Source organism: Eulemur rufifrons, chromosome 19, assembly GCF_041146395.1.
Source record: "Eulemur rufifrons isolate Redbay chromosome 19, OSU_ERuf_1, whole genome shotgun sequence".
NCBI lineage: Eukaryota > Metazoa > Chordata > Mammalia > Primates > Lemuridae > Eulemur > Eulemur rufifrons.
This window is the reverse complement of record NC_091001.1, coordinates 20,374,192-20,393,974: the sequence shown is the minus strand read 5'-3', so window position 1 is coordinate 20,393,974 and position 19,783 is coordinate 20,374,192. Positions and strand designations below refer to the sequence as shown.

Genomic DNA, 19,783 nt, shown 5'->3' with positions numbered 1-19,783 from the left:
CGGAGGAAAGCAAAAGGCCTCTCAATAAAGAGGCCACTGTACACTTCTCCAAACAGGCTATTTTCTTTCTCATTTTTATTCCCGTGCTGAGTGCTGAAGGTCACCAGCTACGTCTGCACAAGCCGGTGAAGTCACAGAAAGGCATACTTGGCAGGGGAACCCAGGGATGGAAGGGGCGGGGAAGATGGGGACGGAGCAGGGGGAGGAGGTGAGGCAGTTCTTCAGTGAGGGGCAGTCTGGCTGCTCTTCCTCCCCAAACCGGCCCAATGACCTTCCTCCCTCGGGCTGACCACTCCCCTGGGCTGGCCTCCCGCACTCACAAACAGCCCGGGCTGGGCTCAGCCTGTGTTCCTGCGGCCGGCCGGGTGCTGCTCCCTTCTTGGAGGGAAAGCTCTCTTGGAAGAGCCAGAAAGGTGGGTGCCGAGTTGAGGTTCATTTTGTTCTTCTCAGCGTATGCCTTTGGGAATCTGAAGCCAGGGTGGGGCAGAGGGCCTCTTCCTGGGAACATATTTGATCATCTTCATGAGGGAAACACGCCTCATGACAGGCCTGGCTGCTCTGAAGGGGGCGAGCGGGGAGGTGGGGAGGGGTCTGGGGGAGGAGGGCAATGGGGGAGAAAGGAACCGTTCCTCCTTCGGACCTGCAAAGGTCAGGCCAGGAGGACTCTGGTGTTCGAGTGACGAAGGCTGCCTTTCTAGATATTGCATGAGTTGAGTGTCGGAGCAGCTGAGGAAGCTCCAGTGCTCTAAAAGCCACCTGCTTAGGAAGGGCAGGGAGGGCGTGGCCAGCCCAGACGCTCAGCAAGGGCTCCTTCTAGGAGTGGGTTGAGGGATTAAAGCACAGCGAAGGCTCAGGAGGGTCACGTTCTTCACACACACGCCCAGGAAGGAGAAACAGGCTTGGGGGCTCCCTTTGGTTCAGGACAAGGATCTCTGTCCCCTTTCTCTGATAAACCTGTCCTTTCCTCCAGACCCATGTACAATGCAGGCCTTCAAAAAGAGCCCCCTTGGTCATTCACAGCTCAAACTGAGCCTTCTGAAGGTGACCTCAAGGGGGAGAGGAGTGACAGGCATAAGAAACAAGGTGTCAGAGTTTACCTGGATGTGAGGAAAAAGGAAGAATTTTCTTCTTTTTGTTTGAAGAGAAAAACATCTCAAAATGTCTATTACCCAAACATTCTTGAGAAAGGAAGCTCACTGACACACCCAAAACAATCTGGTTTTGCTCTACATTTTCAAGGAGGAAATTTCCAAGCAGCAGAGCCCCCTTCAGTGGCAGCACCACCTCGGGACGATGGTGGGGGACTTCAGGCCAAGGCCTGGCAGGGGTGTTCCCCCACTTCCTCACCTACCCCTGGGGATTTGGGTGGTAGCACCACGCTAGGCCATGTCATTTAGGTGGGTCCCTTGATGTTACTTTCTCTGTTTCTCTTTTCTGGCTATTCCTTCTTGGAGTCTTGCCTGGGCACCTCCTTCTCCTCCTCCCGTGGCCTCCACAGACTCTCTCAGTGAATGGTCCCAATATCTCTACCAGAAGCTTCTCTCCGACAGCTAGGAGCTGCCACTAACTGAGAACTTTCTATGCGCCGGGCTCTGTGCCCTAGATAGGAGCTGCACAGTGTGGTGCCTAAACCTTGGGCTTGGAGCAGACCACATAGCTTCACATCCTGCCCGTAGCTCTTTATTGAATGTGTAACCCTTGGTCAGGACACTCACCTCTCTGTGCCTCAGTTTCCCACACTTTAGAATAGGAATGATGATAGCACCTACTGAATAATGTTCTTGTGAGGATAAAGTAAGTTTAACACATGCAAAGTGCTTTTAACAGTGGGTGACACGTGTGTTCAATAAGTGTGAGCAATCCTAATTCTTCCCAGCCTCACAGCAAGCCTCTAAGATAAGAATGTACTGATGCCCTTATTTGCAGATGAGAAAACTGACGTTCAGATAGGAGGTGGGCCAGTGTAAGGTTTGCAGTCCAGCACTGACTCTGCTTCTCTGTTACCGTTAAAAATAACGGTAACAGCTACCCCTTAGAGAGCAAGTGGTAGTCAGGCTTTAGAGTCATGAGGTGAGATCCAGACTCCATTCTTTTAACCACCACACTGAATTGCCTTTCTGTAATGGCTAAGAATAAATACTCAATCTCCAAGTTTGTTTTTTAAATGGCACCTATTTAGAGTTGGAGAAGGCCCCTGAACATGCAGATGGCCTTCAAACCAGTTCTTTGGAGGTAGCATTAATCCCTGTGGGCAGATTTAAAAATGTGAAAAATAGCTTGGCTTATATCTCATTTAATCCTCACGGAGATCCTGGATGGTATTGCTGGTCTTATTTTACAGGTAAGGAACCTGAGGCTAAGAGTCAGTAACCCATGCAGGTACAGTTAGAATATGTTGGAATTGGGATTCAAATCTGTGTCTGACTTTGTAATTCCTGGCTGCGCCCCAGAATCTTTGATGGAGCTTTCTTTCTTTCTTTCTTTCTTTTTTTAAAATCAAACTCACTGTATCAGAATCTCCTGGGATGGGGCTTGGGTAATCTGATTTTTAAAAACCAAAATCCAATGTGCATTCAACAGTGAGAACCCCTGCTTCCTCTCTTCTTCTAAGTGCCAGACCTGGGTTTCCAACTGTCTGCCCAGGTGTCTCCCCACCTGGGCACCCTCAGCAGGCTCCGGCTGCACTTGTCCTCTCTCCCTTCTTCTCAGGACCTGGTAACCACTCTCTATCCACCTAGTGTCCCCTGCTGGGAACCTCAGTCACCAGCAACTGCTCCTTTACCTTCCCTCTTGCCAAAGCTACCCAAGGTGTCCCCCAAACACGTGCCCTCCTCTGTGTTTGCTGCCTTCACTTTGGTGAAAGCTTTTATTGCTTCCAGCTTGGGTTACCACAACAGCCCCCTAACTCGCTCCCCGTCTCTGTCTCCTCCGGGCTGTTCCCATTCCTCCTCCCCTTTCCTTTCCATCCCAAATTCCAGCCCACGTCCTATCTCTTGGCAGACTTAATGAACTAAAAACTATCTTATCACCCACTTTTCTCCTTAAAAACTTTCACCAGCACTACGCCCTGAAATGGCCTTCCTTCCTGGCTCGGCCGGAGCTTCTATTCATCTTGTGGGACCCTACTCAAAAGGCACCTCCTCTGGGAAGCCTTCCTGGAGTCCCCCAGGGAGATGGGCACTACCTCGTCCATTCTTCCTTAGCACAAGTCCCCATCTTCAATCGTAGGATTGTGTTGGAATGATTTAATGACATGTCTGCCCTCATTGAACTCCTCATTCAACAATCCCATATTAGATTTCTCCTATTGCCAGGTGAGGGCCCAGGAGCTGAGGATACTTATGAATAAAACTTGAGTTTTTGTCTTTAAGAAGCTCCAAGTCTACTGAGTGTAGCAGAGACCAGGGAGAGGACACTTCAGAGAGAAGACACAGCACATGCAAAGACCAAGAAGGCAGGGACAGCAAATCTTATGTGAATGCGTCTAAAAGGGAGGATGTAGAAAGAGGGTGGCAGGGGACCAGATGGGGAGATTGGGGATGGGGCTATGGAAGGGCCATGAGGCACCCTCCACGCTATGGAGATAGGACCTGATCATTTGTGAATCTCCTGAGATCTGCTCTCATCCATCTTTATAACCACAGCACCTAACATAGTGCGGGCACACAGCCGGCCCTGGAGAAACATTTGCCAAATGCATGAACGCACACTGGGCAAGGAAGCCCCCTGGGGGCTAGGCTGGAGGGTTGGCTCTTTGACGATGGGGTCCCTGAGATTCGTATTTCAAGTGACTAAGGCTCGCTCTGCCCCCACCTCCGCGGGGGCGCCCCGCAGGTGCCCGACCCCGGCCATGCTGGCGCTGCTGTGTTCCTGCCTGCTCTTGGCGGCCAGAGCCTCCTACGTCTGTATAGACCAGGACCTGGGGGAGCACATCCGAGACACGCACGCCAAAGTGACGGAGATCTGGCAGGAGCTCACGCGGTCGCGGGGAGACGGCGGGCCGGATGCCACGCTCTACGCCGTCTGTCCGGTGCAGCCCTCGGCCTCGCTGGACGCCGCGCAGCCCCGCGTCACCGGCCTGGTCCTCTTCCGGCAGCTCGGGCCCGGCGCCAGGCTCGAGGCCTTCTTCGACCTGGCGGGCTTCCCGGCCGAGCCGAACAGCTCCATCCGCGCCATCCACGTGCACCAGTTCGGGGACATGAGCCAGGGCTGTGAGTCCACCGGGCCCCACTACAACCCGCTGGGCGTGCCGCACCCGCAGCACCCGGGCGACTTTGGCAACTTCGCCGTGCGCGACGGCCTTCTCTGGAAGTACCGCGCCAACCTGGCCGCGTCGCTCGCGGGCCCGCACTCGATCCTGGGCCGCGCCGTGGTGGTCCATGCCGGCGAGGACGACCTGGGCCGCGGCGGCAACCAGGCCAGCGTGGAGAACGGCAACGCGGGCCGCCGGCTGGCCTGCTGCGTGGTGGCCCTGAGCGGGCCCGCGCCCTGGGCGCGCCAGGCGCAGGAGAACATCGAGCGCAAGAAGCGGCGGCGCGACAGCGAGTGCAGGGCCGCCTGAGCGCACCCAGACCCCGCGGGCGCCCCGAGACCCCACCCTGCCTCCGAGTTGTCTCTCCGCTCCCAGAGACACCCCCACCCCGATGTCTTGCCTTCACCATGGCTGAGGTCCCCCCCACAAACCCTCTCCACCTGAGGTCTCCCTGAATGTGCTGAGACACCCGCCCTTCCCTTCCATCCTGAGGGCCGCTCAGACCCTCCTAGCCCCCCACCCGGTAGCTCTGAGACTCTCCAGTTGTACTGAAATACCTTATGCACCCCAGGGTCTCCTGGACTGCCTGAGGTCTCTTTCCACCTGGACCCCCCATCCCCACCCTATGACCCCTGAGACCTCTCTGTGCCCGGACGACCTCTGCTTTCCCCGTCCTTCGGGTTCCTCCTAGGCACTCTGAGACCCCTCCTGAGGTTGCCTAGGGTCCCCCTCTCCACGCTCTCCACTGCCCCTAAGGCCAGCCAGCCAGCCAGCGCAGTCCCAAGTCAGGGCCCCTGCTCAGCGTCTTCAGCTGTGTCCCATCCACCGCCACTCCAGGGAAAGCTGTTCCTTTGGGGGATGTTTGGCAATCTTTGTGTTGCGCATTAAAAATTCAGCGATTCAGAACCGCATGGGGCCCTTGGTTACTTTTGTTTGTTCCTTTGAGACTTCTCTCCCAGGCTTGGCTTTTTATTTTATTTTATTTTATTTTTTTTTTTTTTTGAGACAGCAAAAAGATTTCTCATATGGGTGCAGGACTTCTTATCCTCCCCTCCCCAACCCTGCAGGCAAAAATGTAACAAAGTTCAGTCACTGACTGTCCTGCCATTTGGTGTGGGTCCAACATGGAGATCATCAGAATCACTCAGGGAAGTTAAAAAAAAAAAAAAAAAAAAAAAAATACAGCTTCCTAGGCTACAGCCCAGAGCCGTGGAATCCAAAGGGAGAGGAGAAAATTCATTTGCAACAAACTTCTGGGGGATTCTAACACTGGAGCCACTGGCCTGGGAGGGGATGAGGCAAGTCCAGCCTCACATGGGCCGTGATTTCTCACATCTGCCTCCAGGTGCAGCCTTAGGTCCCATTCCCAGATGTCAGAGCAGTGCCAGTGAAGCCATGTGACTGGGCAGGTTCCGGAGGTTGGTTGATATCTGAAGCTGTCAGCAGTCTGCATGACCAGGACTAAAGGCAGGCTGGGTTTGATTAAGGCTGGTTGGGGGTTCAGCTTTCCATTTTGAAAACTAGAATCTACACACAGACTAGAACAGCCTTGCGTATGTACCTTCATTCACTGAGTAAAAGTACTCGCAGTAACTTTTTAACCTGCCAGGTGGTCTCACTTCTCAGTTGTGGCTTTTCCACCCTGGTTACTCAGAGGCACTTTCCATTTCTCCTGGACTCCGAAGGCAGTGAGTCAAACTGAACCGCAGCCAGATACCCATCCCCAGTGGTTATTTTTACCTCTAACTAGGACTAATTTGTTATTTTAAAATCTTGCCTTGAACCCAAGTGACAGCTGGAGAGAAAGGCTACTGCCTGGTGACTTTGCTCCACCAACTGGCTCTCACTAGTTTGAAATACTGACTTGAACCACACAGGTCAGCACTGAAAGGGAAGGGGCAAAGGAGTCTTTAAATATCCTGATCTCAAATGGATGTGTTTGCCCATCCCCACAATTAAAAGTTGCAAAAATGAGGCAGCAATTACATAGAAACGCGCAATGGGGAGGAATAAAATGCCAAACCCCCCATCTTCTGCTCCGCCGCTCAGATTATAATTAATTCAGGACCGTCAAGGGCAGTTTTGGACCTTTTCTGCAGACGGAGGCTGGTGCTTCTCATCACTTGCTTCTGTCCTTAGTTTCTCTCTTCACAACCGTTGGCCCCCTAGACGGGGCTGAAGAGACACCCAAGCAGATTCACTTCATTTCTGTTCTGTCCATTAATGGGAATGAGATCGATAAACTATCCTGTGGGCCTCCAGGGCCAAGAACAAACAGAAAATAATAGGAGGACAAATTACAGTTCACTCTAAGGGCAAAGCAATGTATATAGCATGGTGGTTGACAGCCCAGGCTCCGTTAGAAAGGGCCATTTGAACCCCAGCTCTGCCACACTTACAAGCTGTGTGACCTGAACAAGTCACTTAACCTCTCTGAGCCTGGGTAAAATAAGATCATCACACCGGATTGTTTTGAGGATTAAATGGAGTGTCATTCATGAGAGGTGAATAGCATAGCATATACACCTTGTAAGGATCTAATAAATGCCCAATTAATAACAATGGCTAAGGTCAGGAAAATAGCTACCTACTAATAAATAGATGGGGCTGCCCTGTAGGGCCGTGTCATGGAACTAGAAGGATTCAAGCGAAGAAAAGGTTGCTACCTTTGAGGTGTCTAAGAAGGATTTCTGCATCCATTGAAAAGCTGGATGAAATGAACTGTGCGATCCCAGCTCCTGGGGGAGGGGACCTAGGATGAAGAGAAAATTGTGGGCCATACAGGCAGACATCTGGTTCTTGGCACAGAACCATATGTGTGCCACCAAAGCCGCCCATTGGACCCCACTTGGCCCCTGGAGTCTATTTTTACTCCTCTCATCTTACAGATCTATTTTGTTAATCTCCTTATATTTGCTGTTTTGACTTCCCAGCCAGCTTGCTAATCAGTTTGCCTATTTGACTCACAGGGTTTGCATTTGTCACTGGGACTTAAACACACACTTGTTTTGATTTCTTTTTGTAAAATTAGAAGCATTTGATGTAATGACTCTACCTAGACACAGCTGGTAAAGTGAGAAGAACGCTCAAGTTTGCACAGTTTAAACACAATGTAGACAATAATTAGAAATGCTATCTTTAGATGTTTAGGATAAGCTTTTTCTCAGAATTGCAATGAATTTTTTTCCGACTGGGGCTTTTTAGTGCATATATACAGAAATACTAAAAACGTAAGAAAATAGAGCAAATCAGTGAGTGCTTTGGTCAACTTGAAAGACTGCAGGAAATAAACTAACTGATTTTAGATCTGCCTTTTTTGACTGAATGCATAAAATCTTTACATTCTCCATATTTTTCATGACTACCATATGATCAAATAATTTTAGGTGACAGATTGCAACTGATAAGTTGCTACAATGTGCTAGAAGTAATGCTCAGCCTATGCTTGGCCTGCAGTGAGAGTGGTGAGGAAGAATGAAGCAAATAATAAAGATAATTAATCATCTATATGAGGAAAATTACCACATTTTTATTTCAGGTAACAAAAAAGATAGTTATGATACATGGTGACCATAGAATCCAATAAAGCAAGGTCTGCAAATGAATAGGAGTTACTTCATTCTTTAAATAAAACTACAAAATAGCAGCTGTTTTTTTTTTTAAGCCAATTGTTTTAAATCTAATAGGCTATCACTGGCCTCTGCTAAGATCCCAAAATATATTCCTGAGCTCACATAGATTCCAGAAAGGCAAACTTTTCAGTGTTACGCAAACTTTCCCTCTGCATCCAAACCAATTCTCATTTAGTAAAGAGGTGATATGAAACGTAAAGCAGCACATCTGTATCTATCATTTTAAATTGCCTTCATGCTGTATCCACTTGTTTTGTTTTGGTTTTTTGAGCAACCACAATATCGAGAGACAGGTCCTTGCTATTTTTTCTGCTTTTCATTTCTAAGTAGATTCACTACTGAGCTCCCAATTGCATCTCTCTGATCTATAAATTTTTCTTCGTTCAGAAAGACATCTGGAAAAAAAGGAATATATTAAAGTAGTGAGTTGGGGGCAATGCTTTGGCGTTTTGAGATCCTACCTGGAGCTGTCTGAAGTTTCCCTCAGTATTATTAAGGAGGTGGTTTGTTCTAAATGGAGGCTTCCAGAATGAAAGCAGAGGGAGAAGGTGCTCAAATAGAGACCATTTGCCAAGGAGGGAACCAAGTCATCCACAGGGTTTCCAGAAAACAATGGAGCCAGAATAGCCCTCCATTTTCTGGAGGTGTGTAAAATCAAGAGGAGCAAAAAGTGGGCTGTAATTTTAAAGAGACAAGCAAGAGAATGTCAATGAACGAGTAGCTGGTCTTTGAACTTCCTTAAAGAGGAGATGGAACTTTTCATGCCGTATTGTGAACTGGGGTGCAGCAGGAATAACACATAAAAATTTACTCCAACACATGAAGAACAGATAGCAGAACCCTTTCCCAGGACTTCCCATCGTGATGGTGGTGCGCATTTGGGGTGAGGGCACAGAAGAGGATCAATGATGGGCAAACTAATTGGGCTTGCTCGAGACTGCCAACAGGGAGACCATCCTGCAGGCACTGTGCCTTCCAGCTAGAGAGGCTTCAGGGAATGGCTGTGGGAGCAGCAGGAGGGAGGAGGAGGAGGAGGAGAGGGGAAGGTGAACAGAGGAGGCATGGGAAGAGCTGGGGATGAGAAACGCCTGCTTTACAAAAGCCAATCCATTTCTATGAGCCTTAATTAAAAGAAAGACAAACACTCATATGTAAAAATCCACACCTAAAGGCTCTCAGGTACAGAGCGATCACAAGAAAGGCAGAGCGTGCAAACAAGCTTTCATTAAGAGACCTGTCAGCTCTGTTTCATTTATCCAGACTGTTCTGCATTCTGCTGGCAACCCAGCTGGAAAAATAATGGAAGGGCACACAGGCTTGAGGAGGCAAACAAAGGTGGGAACGTTCCACCTACAAAAGAGGACAGAAGCAGGTGGGGGGAAGTTGGGGGGCAGAAGGATGAGATGGCATTTTTCTTAGCAAACACTTCCGAGGACATGCTTTTGTTCTGCTGTTCACCCTTTTAGAGTCTGCATGTCTAGGGACGGGGCCCCTCCCCGATTCAGAAGGGGAATCTCGAGGAGCCTAAACAGATCATGGTAATACCACCTTCCTTGCTAAGGATTGGTTTACACATAGTTATAAGACAGGGTCACATAGGCCTGTGACAATTCTGACCAATGAAATGTGACAGGAACTGGGTTTCTTGCTCTTAGAACACACACACACACACACACACACACACACGTGGGGAGAAACTTCCTTCTGCCTTTGGACATATGTGGGAACAGGTGTTGTCTGGAGCCGCTGCAGCCGTCTTATCATCATATGGCACAGCTGATAAGGAGGCAGGTAGAACAGGAAGATGAAAACCCAGGTCCTTGATGACTTTCTTGAATGAACCGGCCCTGGAACGCCCTACTTCTGAAGTTCTTGTTATGCAACAGAATTCATTTCTGTATCGTTTAAATTTCAGTAAGTGGGACTTGGAACTAAGAGTACCATGACTGGTGCAGGCTTATCTGGAAGAGTAGGGGACAGGATGCTGCACCCTTTCACAGTGACTCCTAAAAAGACAAAGGACAACTACACATAATTGCCAAAACTCCCTTTAATGTCTGTGGAACAGAAGAACCATGCTGGATGGCGGTAGCAGAGGTGGGAGTGTCACACGTGTCTATGGGGTATTGTCGTGGTTACACCTGGGACAGGATCAACTCAGTGGCTCCCATTCCATCTAATAACACAGACCCTCCTGGCTGTCTGCACACCCAGAGTTTAGGTTACGCTCCCTGTGAACCGTACCCCCTACCCTGAACCCCAGACTCTTTGGGATACACTACAGTTTTCCTGATCCTCATGGAATGTGTTGGAGTTTATTATAATCCCTGCTTTCCAGAAGGTGATGAATAGGCCCTGAAGATGTGCACATGTCTGACTGTGTCTTTTTATTATTATTGTATTTAATTTGGCTGTATTTTCCTTTGCTAGCTCTGCCATCCTGTGCAGTAGTGCTAAACATTTGCATACAGTTAAGGCCCAGTCCAATAGAAAAATTATTTCTGTGACTGCTGGTCTGTGCAAGCTCTACAGCTGCAGAAGTGATTTCCTCTGAGGGGAAGTGGGCCTCGGGGATGGGGGGATAGGCTGGAACACAAAGGGAAGAGTGGAGCATGGGAGACCAGTGGGCAGGGGCGGATGGCATGTCCTCCTCACCAGCAGCAACACAGCACTGACTCCAGCATGCTCCCAGTTTGCTAGACAGGGGTGACCAAAGCAGCTGGAGGCCCACACAGTGTGCACCTGACAAAGGACTGGGTCCTTCTGGTCTGCACTTTGCCCTCCTTCAGAGTGAGGCTGCACAACACCTGATGGGCTTCCATTCTGCTAGCAGAGAGATGCAGGAGATACCCTCCTGTGTAGGTATCACACCTAAGATCTCGAGCCTGGCATAAACACTGGATTTTTAAGATGAATTTTCAATCTCTACCACTGTGGGAGCCTCTCTTTTCCCTGCAGGAGGGGCTTTCAAAGGAGTGATTTGGGTTCTCAGAGCCATTCTGAGCTTTGGGATCTGCTATCAGGCTGTTCTGGGGAAATGAACTGAGTTCACCTCAAAGGAAGGTCTGTGGTTGGATAATCTTTTAATTTTCTGCAGTGCCGGATGCCACCCAGAAAATCTAATTTTTATTCCAAAGGAAAGAACCATATAGGATTGACCACGCCCTCCTTTCCCACCCTTAGACTTGGTTCCACAATTCCCCTTACAATGCTGTAATGAAGTTCTTTTGCTTTCCTCTCTCTTCCCCCCCTAGGGCCATGAGCTCTGTGTCTTGTCTTAAAAATCCCAGGACCTGTGAAGGGATCGAGGTTTCTGGTGGTGCAGGAAACTAGACTGGCCCTAAGCAGCTAGATCTCCCCCAAACCTGTATGGCCATAACATCCTCTATTGCAGGACAGGTTGAATGGAGAGAACTAGCATTTCCAGGTTTAACTCTCATCTCAGAAACAAAAAACAAATCTCAGACCCCCATCGGGAGTCCCCTCCCCCTCTTGTATCTGCTCCCATCCCCGTCATTTCAGATCAATTAATCCTCCAGGTTTACAGGCAGGAACACGGAGCTCTGGCAGTCAGCAAGCAGGCCTCAGCAGGGGGCTGTGGATTTCAAACCAGAAGCCCCACCTTCTCAGCCCGCTAAGTCCCTTTCCACCTGCCAGTCCGCGCAGTGACAGACAGTGCTGAGGGCAGGAGGCCAAGCACACCCACGCCGGGCCGTCCCTTCCTGCAGGGTCCAACCTGCAGGGCCCTGCCGCGCTGGAGAGTGGCGCTGGGCCCTCCGCACCCGGGCACGTTCTGCTCAATTACACCTTCCTCTCCAGCTGCCCAACATTTACCAAGACAGAAACCTGATTAAAAACCCCATCGGTTCCTAGCTCTTCCCATAATTTTGATCAACAACATGAAATGCTAATAGAAGAACATCTTATCTCTGACAAAACAAACGCTGACAGAAAGACGGATGCTGAAACCCAGCGCTACGGTGGACACTATTCCCACGCCCGGCCACGTTCCCAGCAGCGCATCTTCGGCAGGAAGAGACGACACCGCGAAGCTTGAGGACCCGCGTTTAATAAATCAAACCGCACTGGCATCCTCGGATTGTTCACAGTTTGCAAGAGGATCAGAGCGTTTTCTCACTTGCAGACTCGGAGGTGTTTTAGGAGAAAGCGACTCGGGCGCGCTGCTCTGACACGTCGTTCCTCACCGTCCCGGGGCTTTCGATGTGTCATCGTGTCGCCTGCCTTTCCCCTTCATGTTTTCACAGTGCTCCTCGTGCCGCCGCCCTCTGGGATCCCTCTGCCATCTTCCGGCGTGGAAGCTTCGGCCGCCGGCTGGCTGGGCTCAGAGGGGTCCAGCTGAGATTTGGGGGGCTCCCCCTCCGAGGCCAGGCCTGGCACGTTCGGCCCCCTCTCGCTCCTCTGACCCTCCAAGGGACTCTCTCTCCTGACCTCTTTCAGTCCTGCAGCTGCCTGGTCCTTTGTCAGTTTAATTATTTCCCTTCCAAGCGTGTTTACTTCTTCTTCCTCAGAAGGTAACCGGGGTAATGAAGGATGAAAGAGCTTGCGTTGGTTCCTGAGGCTGAAATTTGCCGGGGAGTTGACAGCGGGTCTCCCAGCATCCTCGGTGGCTGTCAGCGCCTCGGCAGCGGCACAACTTTCATCTCCTTCTTGCTTCTGAACCTCTCCTGAAAGCAGAACGAGGACAGCATGAAATCTCTGGCAGCAAGTCAGTCACCTCCCCTCTGCTGCCACCCGCCCGCCCTGCACGCTGGCAGGTGGCCTCCGGGAAAGGAGAACGCCGTTGTGGGGTCCCCGTGCAGGGCACTGGAGCTGAGAGGGATCTCGGGACCCAGGTCAAAGAATCGAGCAAGCCCTCTCGTGAGTCCCGTGTCATGAATGGAGGGCAGGGGCCACGTTCAAAACCCACCCTTCTGGGGTGCCTGGTTAGCTCGGCCCACCGCTAAGGGCCCATCACTGACGGCCGGCTGCTAACAGAGGCCCCAGGTGTGCATTAAATATTGAAACTGAGGACAAAGGTTTTGTTGCTTCTGCAGCTCAGGGAAGACCTGGGGCTCTTCAGTAATGAAAAGAGGTTCTGGCAGCCTTCAGGATGGGAAGCTGGATAGTCTGGGAGGGAGTTGGTGCCAACCCCCCTCCCTCAAATTCTTCTGTATCAGCCTCATTCTTAATACTGACCCCTGATGTTCCCTCAATTTCCAGTGAAATGTTGTACGCAATCGCTCCCTCCCCCACTGAATGGCTGACTCTAAACCCCTTCTCTACCAAACAGAGGTTCTAGAGCTGCTCTAGAGGAAGAGGATGGGCGAGAAGCAGGAGCCCCGAGTGCTGGTGTTTAGTCCCCGTTTCCCGATCACTTGCTTTGTGATCAGGGTGCCCTGCCTGGCCTCCGTTTCTCAGATGCAAACGAGAGACGGGGCTCTCCGATATTCCTTCCAGACCTAACAAGCAATGGCTGAACTTAGGGTTAAATCTACGGTACAATTTCTAAAGCCTGTGTTTAGTCATGGACAACTATGTATTACTCTCCTACGGGTTCACTGGCCTCAGTAAGCACTGTGTCTGCAAAGGAGACTATTACTGGTGCTTACAATGAAATATGTGAATGTATAAATAAATGAATTAAGCAAGACTTGATTTTTTAAAAAAATAACTATTCAGATCTGTTCAGCCAGGACAAGGTAGGTTAGTTCTTAACAGGTTTCTTGGATTCTCGTCTCTTCCTGCACCAATCCAACCTGTTGGGAGAGGATCCTTCCCTAAAGCTATGCCACCCCCAGTGGGGTTCGTGGACCAGTAGCACCACCTGGCGTGTTAGACAGGCAGGGTCTCTGGCCCTACCCAGAATGACTGGTTCAGAATCTGCACTTTAATAAGATCCCAGGCCATGTGGGTGCACACCACAGCTTGAGAAGCACCTCGAGCTTGAAGCACAAATCTTACCATGACTTTCCCCAGCTACCAAACATTCAAAGGCTGCCAGTGCCTCAGGAACAAAGCCTAAGCTCATGACCTGGCATCCAAAGCCTTCCCTGACCCAACATCCATCTACCTTTCTACCTGACATCCCAAGTCCTCTCCTTGTTCCCTACACTCCAGCTGCACTGAGCCCTTCATGGTGCCCTGCCCCTGGCCCCAGGGCCTTTGCTTAGGCGGTTGATTCCTCCACAACCATCATTCCCTTACATATCCCAATGACCAACTTTAAGAATCAGCTCTACCTCCGCCTCTTCCATGAAGCCAATTGGATTAAATCTGCCCAGAGGTAATAGTCCCAGCATCCAATTCCCATAGGCCGTGCCTAGACCTCCTAGGGAACTTAGTGTATTGTATTCTCCCCACTCAACTTGTTTTATATATATAGTTAGCTTATAACCCTTAAATATGAAATCTTGCTTGATTAGATTTTTAATTTTGCCAATGCTTTATAGTGGGGGCTCAGTAAATAGCTTATTAAATGTTTGACTATGTAAGCATACACATGAATGCATGAATAAATGAATATATTAGTACATATCTTTAACTATCATTCATTAATATACGAAAGTAATCCTTGAATTTATGGTATTCATTTCAGGGTGTATGCAGGTTGCTATCTTGAAAGTTCTTAAGATGGTACTTTTTGGAGAAAAAAAGATTTCTAACTTGTACAAACATTTATCTACATCTAAGGTAGCTCAGGCAAGCAATCACATAATTTTCATACTAACAAATGAAAATTTTTATAGTGGTTGTAGAGGGGACATGAGAAACAGTGAGTCAAAATGAGCATGTTTCTAGCATAGTGGGGAAGCTTTATTCAAAAGGAGTAAATTATGGTACTTTCTGCAGCTAAATTTTTCATCAACGTGAGATGAATAAACTCCTTCTGGAAATTACTCTTATGAAATTACTTCTTCCAGGACACTTAATAGTATATTCTGGTGCCCCTGAAAAATTAATTAACCTTACTCGTAACAACCTAACCCCTAAACCATCTGCGGTGTGTTTTTACTGTGGGTCAGGTTAATCTTCTCTACCTTAATTTACATCCAAGTGAGGGTGGTCTAAATTACACTGGGGAATTGCAGTTGCTGGTATTTTGCCTCGTGCCATTTCTTTAGATGACATTCCACTCATGTCCAAATGTATGAATCTCTTTTAAAATGGCAAAGCTCTGAGATTACCAGGGAGAACTTTTTAACTTTTGAAGTGGGGGTGGGGTGGAGCAGGGAAGATAATCCTGCTGTCCTCATTATAGGCCAAAACAAAGCCACAATAGGGAGAAGAATGAACACAGGCTGCAATCCTATTGTTTGGTCCCTACCGGGCATTTACTTTTTCGGAGAAAGGCTAGATTTTCATAGCCACAAGACCATAGAGATACAGGGGCCAGGATGTGGGACTGGATTATGGGTCAACAGTAGGATTTATCAATACCAACCCACCTCCCCCTTTGTTTTATCCCAAAGATATTCAAAAAGTATACTCAAGTCATTATCAGGAGACAAAGAAAAGTTACCGAAAATGTGACAACTGTTGGGCTGTCACTAGGGCCTCTGGCTGCTTGCTGTGGGAGTGAAACCCTCCTGTAACTCTAAGATTCCAGACCGTTAACTCTTAGGCAGTGGTGGTTTTCTTTCTTCCTTTAAGAACAGACACTTAGCATTGCCATTTCCATAAAAGACTTCTGAACTAGCCATGAGGAGGAAAATATTATTACAAATAATAGTAACTATTCTGTGCTGTTTTAGCAAACAGAATTATCATTAATACTTATTGATAACAATACACATATCAATAATGATGAGGCAATCAACTGATATAAATGCATTATGGCACAAATAGTATGGAAAGAAAAAATATTTCCTCTGAAAGATGAAGACGCAGTATGTCTTTGTATAAAAGATTGCTAATTCCCTAAAAATGTGTTTTCTTCCCCTCTGGCCCAAAGGGGACATTTGTCTTCCTTTGTTAACTGGTCTCTGATGAGCTTTGTCCTCCCCAGTGCGTGCTGCTTTCAGTTGGAATTAATCAGAGATGCAACAGGGATGAGGCCATCGCAGACGCTGACAGCCGCTACATAAATGCGTCCTTGTTCCCACCCAGCGCTGGCGAAGGATGGGTTGGAACAATGAGAGCTAATGATGGAACTCTGGAAGCTATCATTTTGAATCAGTCCATTACTTAAGCTGCCCTTGTGAAAATCAAGTCGTGCTCAGCTCCATGTCAGGTTAGCAGGCCCAAGCCCATCCCTAGGCTCAGCAAGCCCAGAATAGACAGAGGGCTTTGGATGTCCATGTGGACAATGAATGCAGGCCTGGAATGACCATCTGCCAAGACATGTTCCAAACCACACAGTGGGCCACGGCGTGTTCCAGGTCAGCCTTGCACACAGCCATGTGCTGCCGGCTGGAAAGACCCAGTCTTGCTTCCTGGCTAGTGTGGAACCTATCAGAGTCAGGGGGCTCTCTTTAGGAATTTCCCCCCAGTGTACTTGTGCAGCCTTTCTGTTGAGATCCAAGACATGCACTGACTTCCATTCTCACCACTCCATGTGCTATGATGAGTGATTTGAGCAGGCTTCAAAACACAAGATGCATGAATGAGCCTTGCTGACACCAGCTCTGATGAGTAGACCTGCCCATCTGACCCAAAGATGCATGAAAAATAACAATTGTTGCTTTGAATTCTAAGTTTCGAGGTGGCTTGTTAAACAGGAATAGCTAACTGACACAGCTGGTTAATCCATTTTGATAAGAACACAGTTTTTAGGTCAGGTAATGATAAGGTTAGCGAGGTAGGCCAGGGCAGGTTGCAGAGTTGAGATTTTAAGAGGAAGAGAGTTGAGAGCCACTTGGGACTTCTGAGCAGGCTACAGACATGATGGCAAATAGTCCTCCGAAAGCTTCACCCTACAGTAGCAGGATGAAGATAGGAATGAGGCAAGGAGAGTCCAGGAGGCCGGAAATCCAGGAGGGGAGCCCTGCCAACAAGACGAGGAGGGCCTGAGCCGAGCCAGAGGTGGGGGCTACCGAGGTGCGAGAGCTGTGCAGAAAGAGTTGGGCACAGACCAGATGTGGATGGGGAAGGAAGGCTGACAGGGTCGATGGCTCCAAGGTTTCAAGCCTGAGTAGGTGAGAGGGTGACCCAAAAGAGAAGAAGCAGGAAGCATTGGTGATGTCACACTTGAGAAGCCCATAGAATATTTGGGGTGGAGGGGTGGAAAGGGGAAGTTCAGGTTCTGGGAAATCTGGGACTGTAACTCTGAAGATGGAGCCCAGTGAAGGGAAAATACTTTGAGAATATATTTATGGAGGTGACGATTAAAGACATGAGTCTAGAAATGGAGAAGAAATGCAGATGTTCAAGGAAAGAGCCCTCATACTCACACACTGGGTATATAAGTTATCTATTGCTGTGTAACAAATTATTTTAAAAACTAGCAGCTTAAGACTCAAGAGTCTGGGAACAGTTTAGCTGGGTGGTTCTAACTAACGGTCTCTCATGAGGGTCCCATCAAAATGTTGACCAGGGCTGTTGGCATCTGAAGGCTTGACTGGGGCCGGAGAATCTGCTTCCAAGATGGCTCATGTGGCCGATGGCTGGAGGCCTCAGTTCCACATCACATGAACAGCTGCAGGGCTGCCTGAGCATCCTCGTGACGTGGCAGCCGGCTTCCTCCAGAGTGAACACTCCAAGAGAGACAGAGCCAGGCACGAGTCTCCTGTCTTTTATGACCTAGCCTCAGAAGTCAAACACTATCACTTCTGCTCCATTCTATTAATCACATGGACCGACCATGGTACAATGTAGGAGACAACTACACAAGGGCATGAATACCAATGGGTAGGGATCACTCAGTGCCATCTTGGAAACTGGCTACCACACTGGGGGTGGCAGAAGACGACAAGCAAAACTTCCAAAGATATGAAGGACAGTTTTGTTGGGGAAACCAGACTGCCACATGGGAAGAGATCTGGCTTTCACACCTTCTGGCTCATATGAACCCCTAGATGGGTCTTTGATCCTCTTCAAAACACTCTGCCTCCAAAACTGTCTGGCTGGTAGAGGAGAAGCTTTTCTCTCCATTCCACAGATTCCCAGATCACTTTGTGCCAGGCAATATGCCAAGATTTCCCCAAGGTTAAGATCCCCAAGGCATCATGATCTCACCATTTTATAGCAAAGGAAACTGAAGCTGAAGTCCACTAGCCCAAATTCTCACAGCCAATGTGGCGTGAGACTGGAATATGAACCCACGCTGTTACCTCCTGAGTCCACACTCTTAACCTCTATGCCACTGTTCCCAGGGTGCAGGGGCCTGCATTCTTCTGCTGAAACCTCCCCAAAAGACAAACCCATGTGAGCCACAGGAGGAAATGTGAGGACTGCCCCAGAGGTGCCATAGCAGCTGCAGGAAGCGGAAGGGACTGATGTCCACTGAGTCCCTCCTCTGTGGCAGGCACAGGTCAGGCAAACACGGAGAAATAGAGGTGTGCTCACCATCCTTGGGATTCGCTTTGCTCTCGGTGGGCTGGTCAACAAACTTCAGCAGTGGGGATCTTGACCTCTGTATGGTGGGAAGACTGGGGTCGCTGAACAGTATGGTGTCCTTGCCCCCTGTTGTGGAAGAGGGGAAAAAGGACATGTTTTATCATTGGTGGAGTTGGGTTACATTTACTCCCACATAATTAACTGGCTGTTTGGGTTAACAAGGGACTTTCTTCAATGGTAGGTTAATGCATGGAAGGGAAATGGCCAGCAGGCCCTTCTGTAGCGTGGGGACAGAGCAGTGCGGTCCAGCGCCAGCTGCCTATGATTAAAGACCTTGACTCCTTCCTGAGTCTGCTCAGGGTTGGCTGCCCACAAATGCTACCATTGAAGGGCAGCCTGCTATGTTGGCTGAAAACTGAGTGGCTTTGATCTGAGTGAGATAATAATGATAATAATAATAGCAGAGTGCTTTGGCATGTAAGCTTTGCAGCTATGCTAGAGTGTCTGTGTTCTGGACATCAGCCCTTGCCAGCTGGGTAACCTCAGGTATGTCATTTAACCTCTCTGGACCTCAGATCCCTCATCTGCAAAATGAGGAAGACGATAACAGCATCTACCTCGTTGGGTGGCTGTGAGTATGAAATTACTGGTTCATATAAAGGGCTTAGGTGTTTAGTCGGCACTCAATAAATGTCACCTATTGAAATGATTACAGTGTAGACAGCACTGCTATACACACTACATCTGATTTAATTCCATTTGGCCATTTCCACTGAATAACTCTGTCATAAGGGAGGTAATATCAAGTCCTCCAAACTATCACAGCTAAATGTTCTCTTGGAACATATAGTCTCATACCAGCCAATGTGTCTACCTATTAGTATGAACTCCCTAGCTGGAGAGAGAAAGCGGAGGCACAGGGAGGAGGAAAGGAAAACCATCACAACACTATTTTGGAGGCCATGGGAGTGTGGAGGTGAGGTGCAGGGAATGTGGCTTTGAAAACAGAACGTGGTGAACACAGACACGCAGACACAGAACACATGGACATGAAGCCACGCCACCCACAGAGGTCAAGAAAGCCCATCAGGTGCGATGTGATTCCAAACTTTGGTCCATGCGGCCTTGGGATTCTCTCAGTGGGAACCACCGTGTCAAAAATGAAATCCCCAGGGGGCTACCAGCCCAGCCTATGCTCCAGTCTTAGCTGTCTGGTTTTGAGCAAGAAAGACCCTTCTCTAAAGCTGTGTGAGGCCAAGGGCCTCTAAACGTCTCTAGGGCTCAGATCAGAGACTCTAAAACTCTATGATTTTACTCAGGTTCAGCAGAGTATAGAATGGCATTGGTGTAAAGACGCCCACTCCTTTGGAGAACCAGGTGAACCGGGGGCATAACTCTATCACTG

At 49.0% G+C, this 19,783-nt stretch overlaps 2 protein-coding genes across 4 annotated transcripts in view; one reads left to right on the top strand and one right to left on the bottom strand.

Moving 5' to 3' along the window:
- Nucleotides 1-321: 321 nt before the first annotated feature.
- On the top strand, nt 322-5,157 carry SOD3 (superoxide dismutase 3). The gene is made up of 2 exons (XM_069494396.1): nt 322-413; nt 3,835-5,157. The coding sequence occupies exon 2, from the start codon at nt 3,851-3,853 to the stop codon at nt 4,559-4,561; it is 711 nt and encodes a 236-aa protein (XP_069350497.1). The 5' UTR covers nt 322-413; nt 3,835-3,850; the 3' UTR covers nt 4,562-5,157.
- Nucleotides 5,158-8,553: 3,396 nt separating this feature from the next.
- The window catches only part of CCDC149 (coiled-coil domain containing 149), a 97,834-nt gene continuing 86,604 nt past the window's right edge, over nt 8,554-19,783 (bottom strand). For 2 of the 3 annotated variants that reach the window (XM_069494252.1, XM_069494251.1), the window contains 2 exons: nt 18,388-18,504; nt 8,554-12,569 (listed from right to left, as the gene is read on the bottom strand). In XM_069494252.1, the coding sequence (XP_069350353.1) occupies nt 12,136-12,569; nt 18,388-18,504 (551 nt within the window). In that variant the 3' untranslated portion in view covers nt 8,554-12,135. The remainder of the gene's footprint in view (nt 12,570-18,387; nt 18,505-19,783) is intronic. The other variant, XM_069494253.1, reaches the window with a different exon arrangement.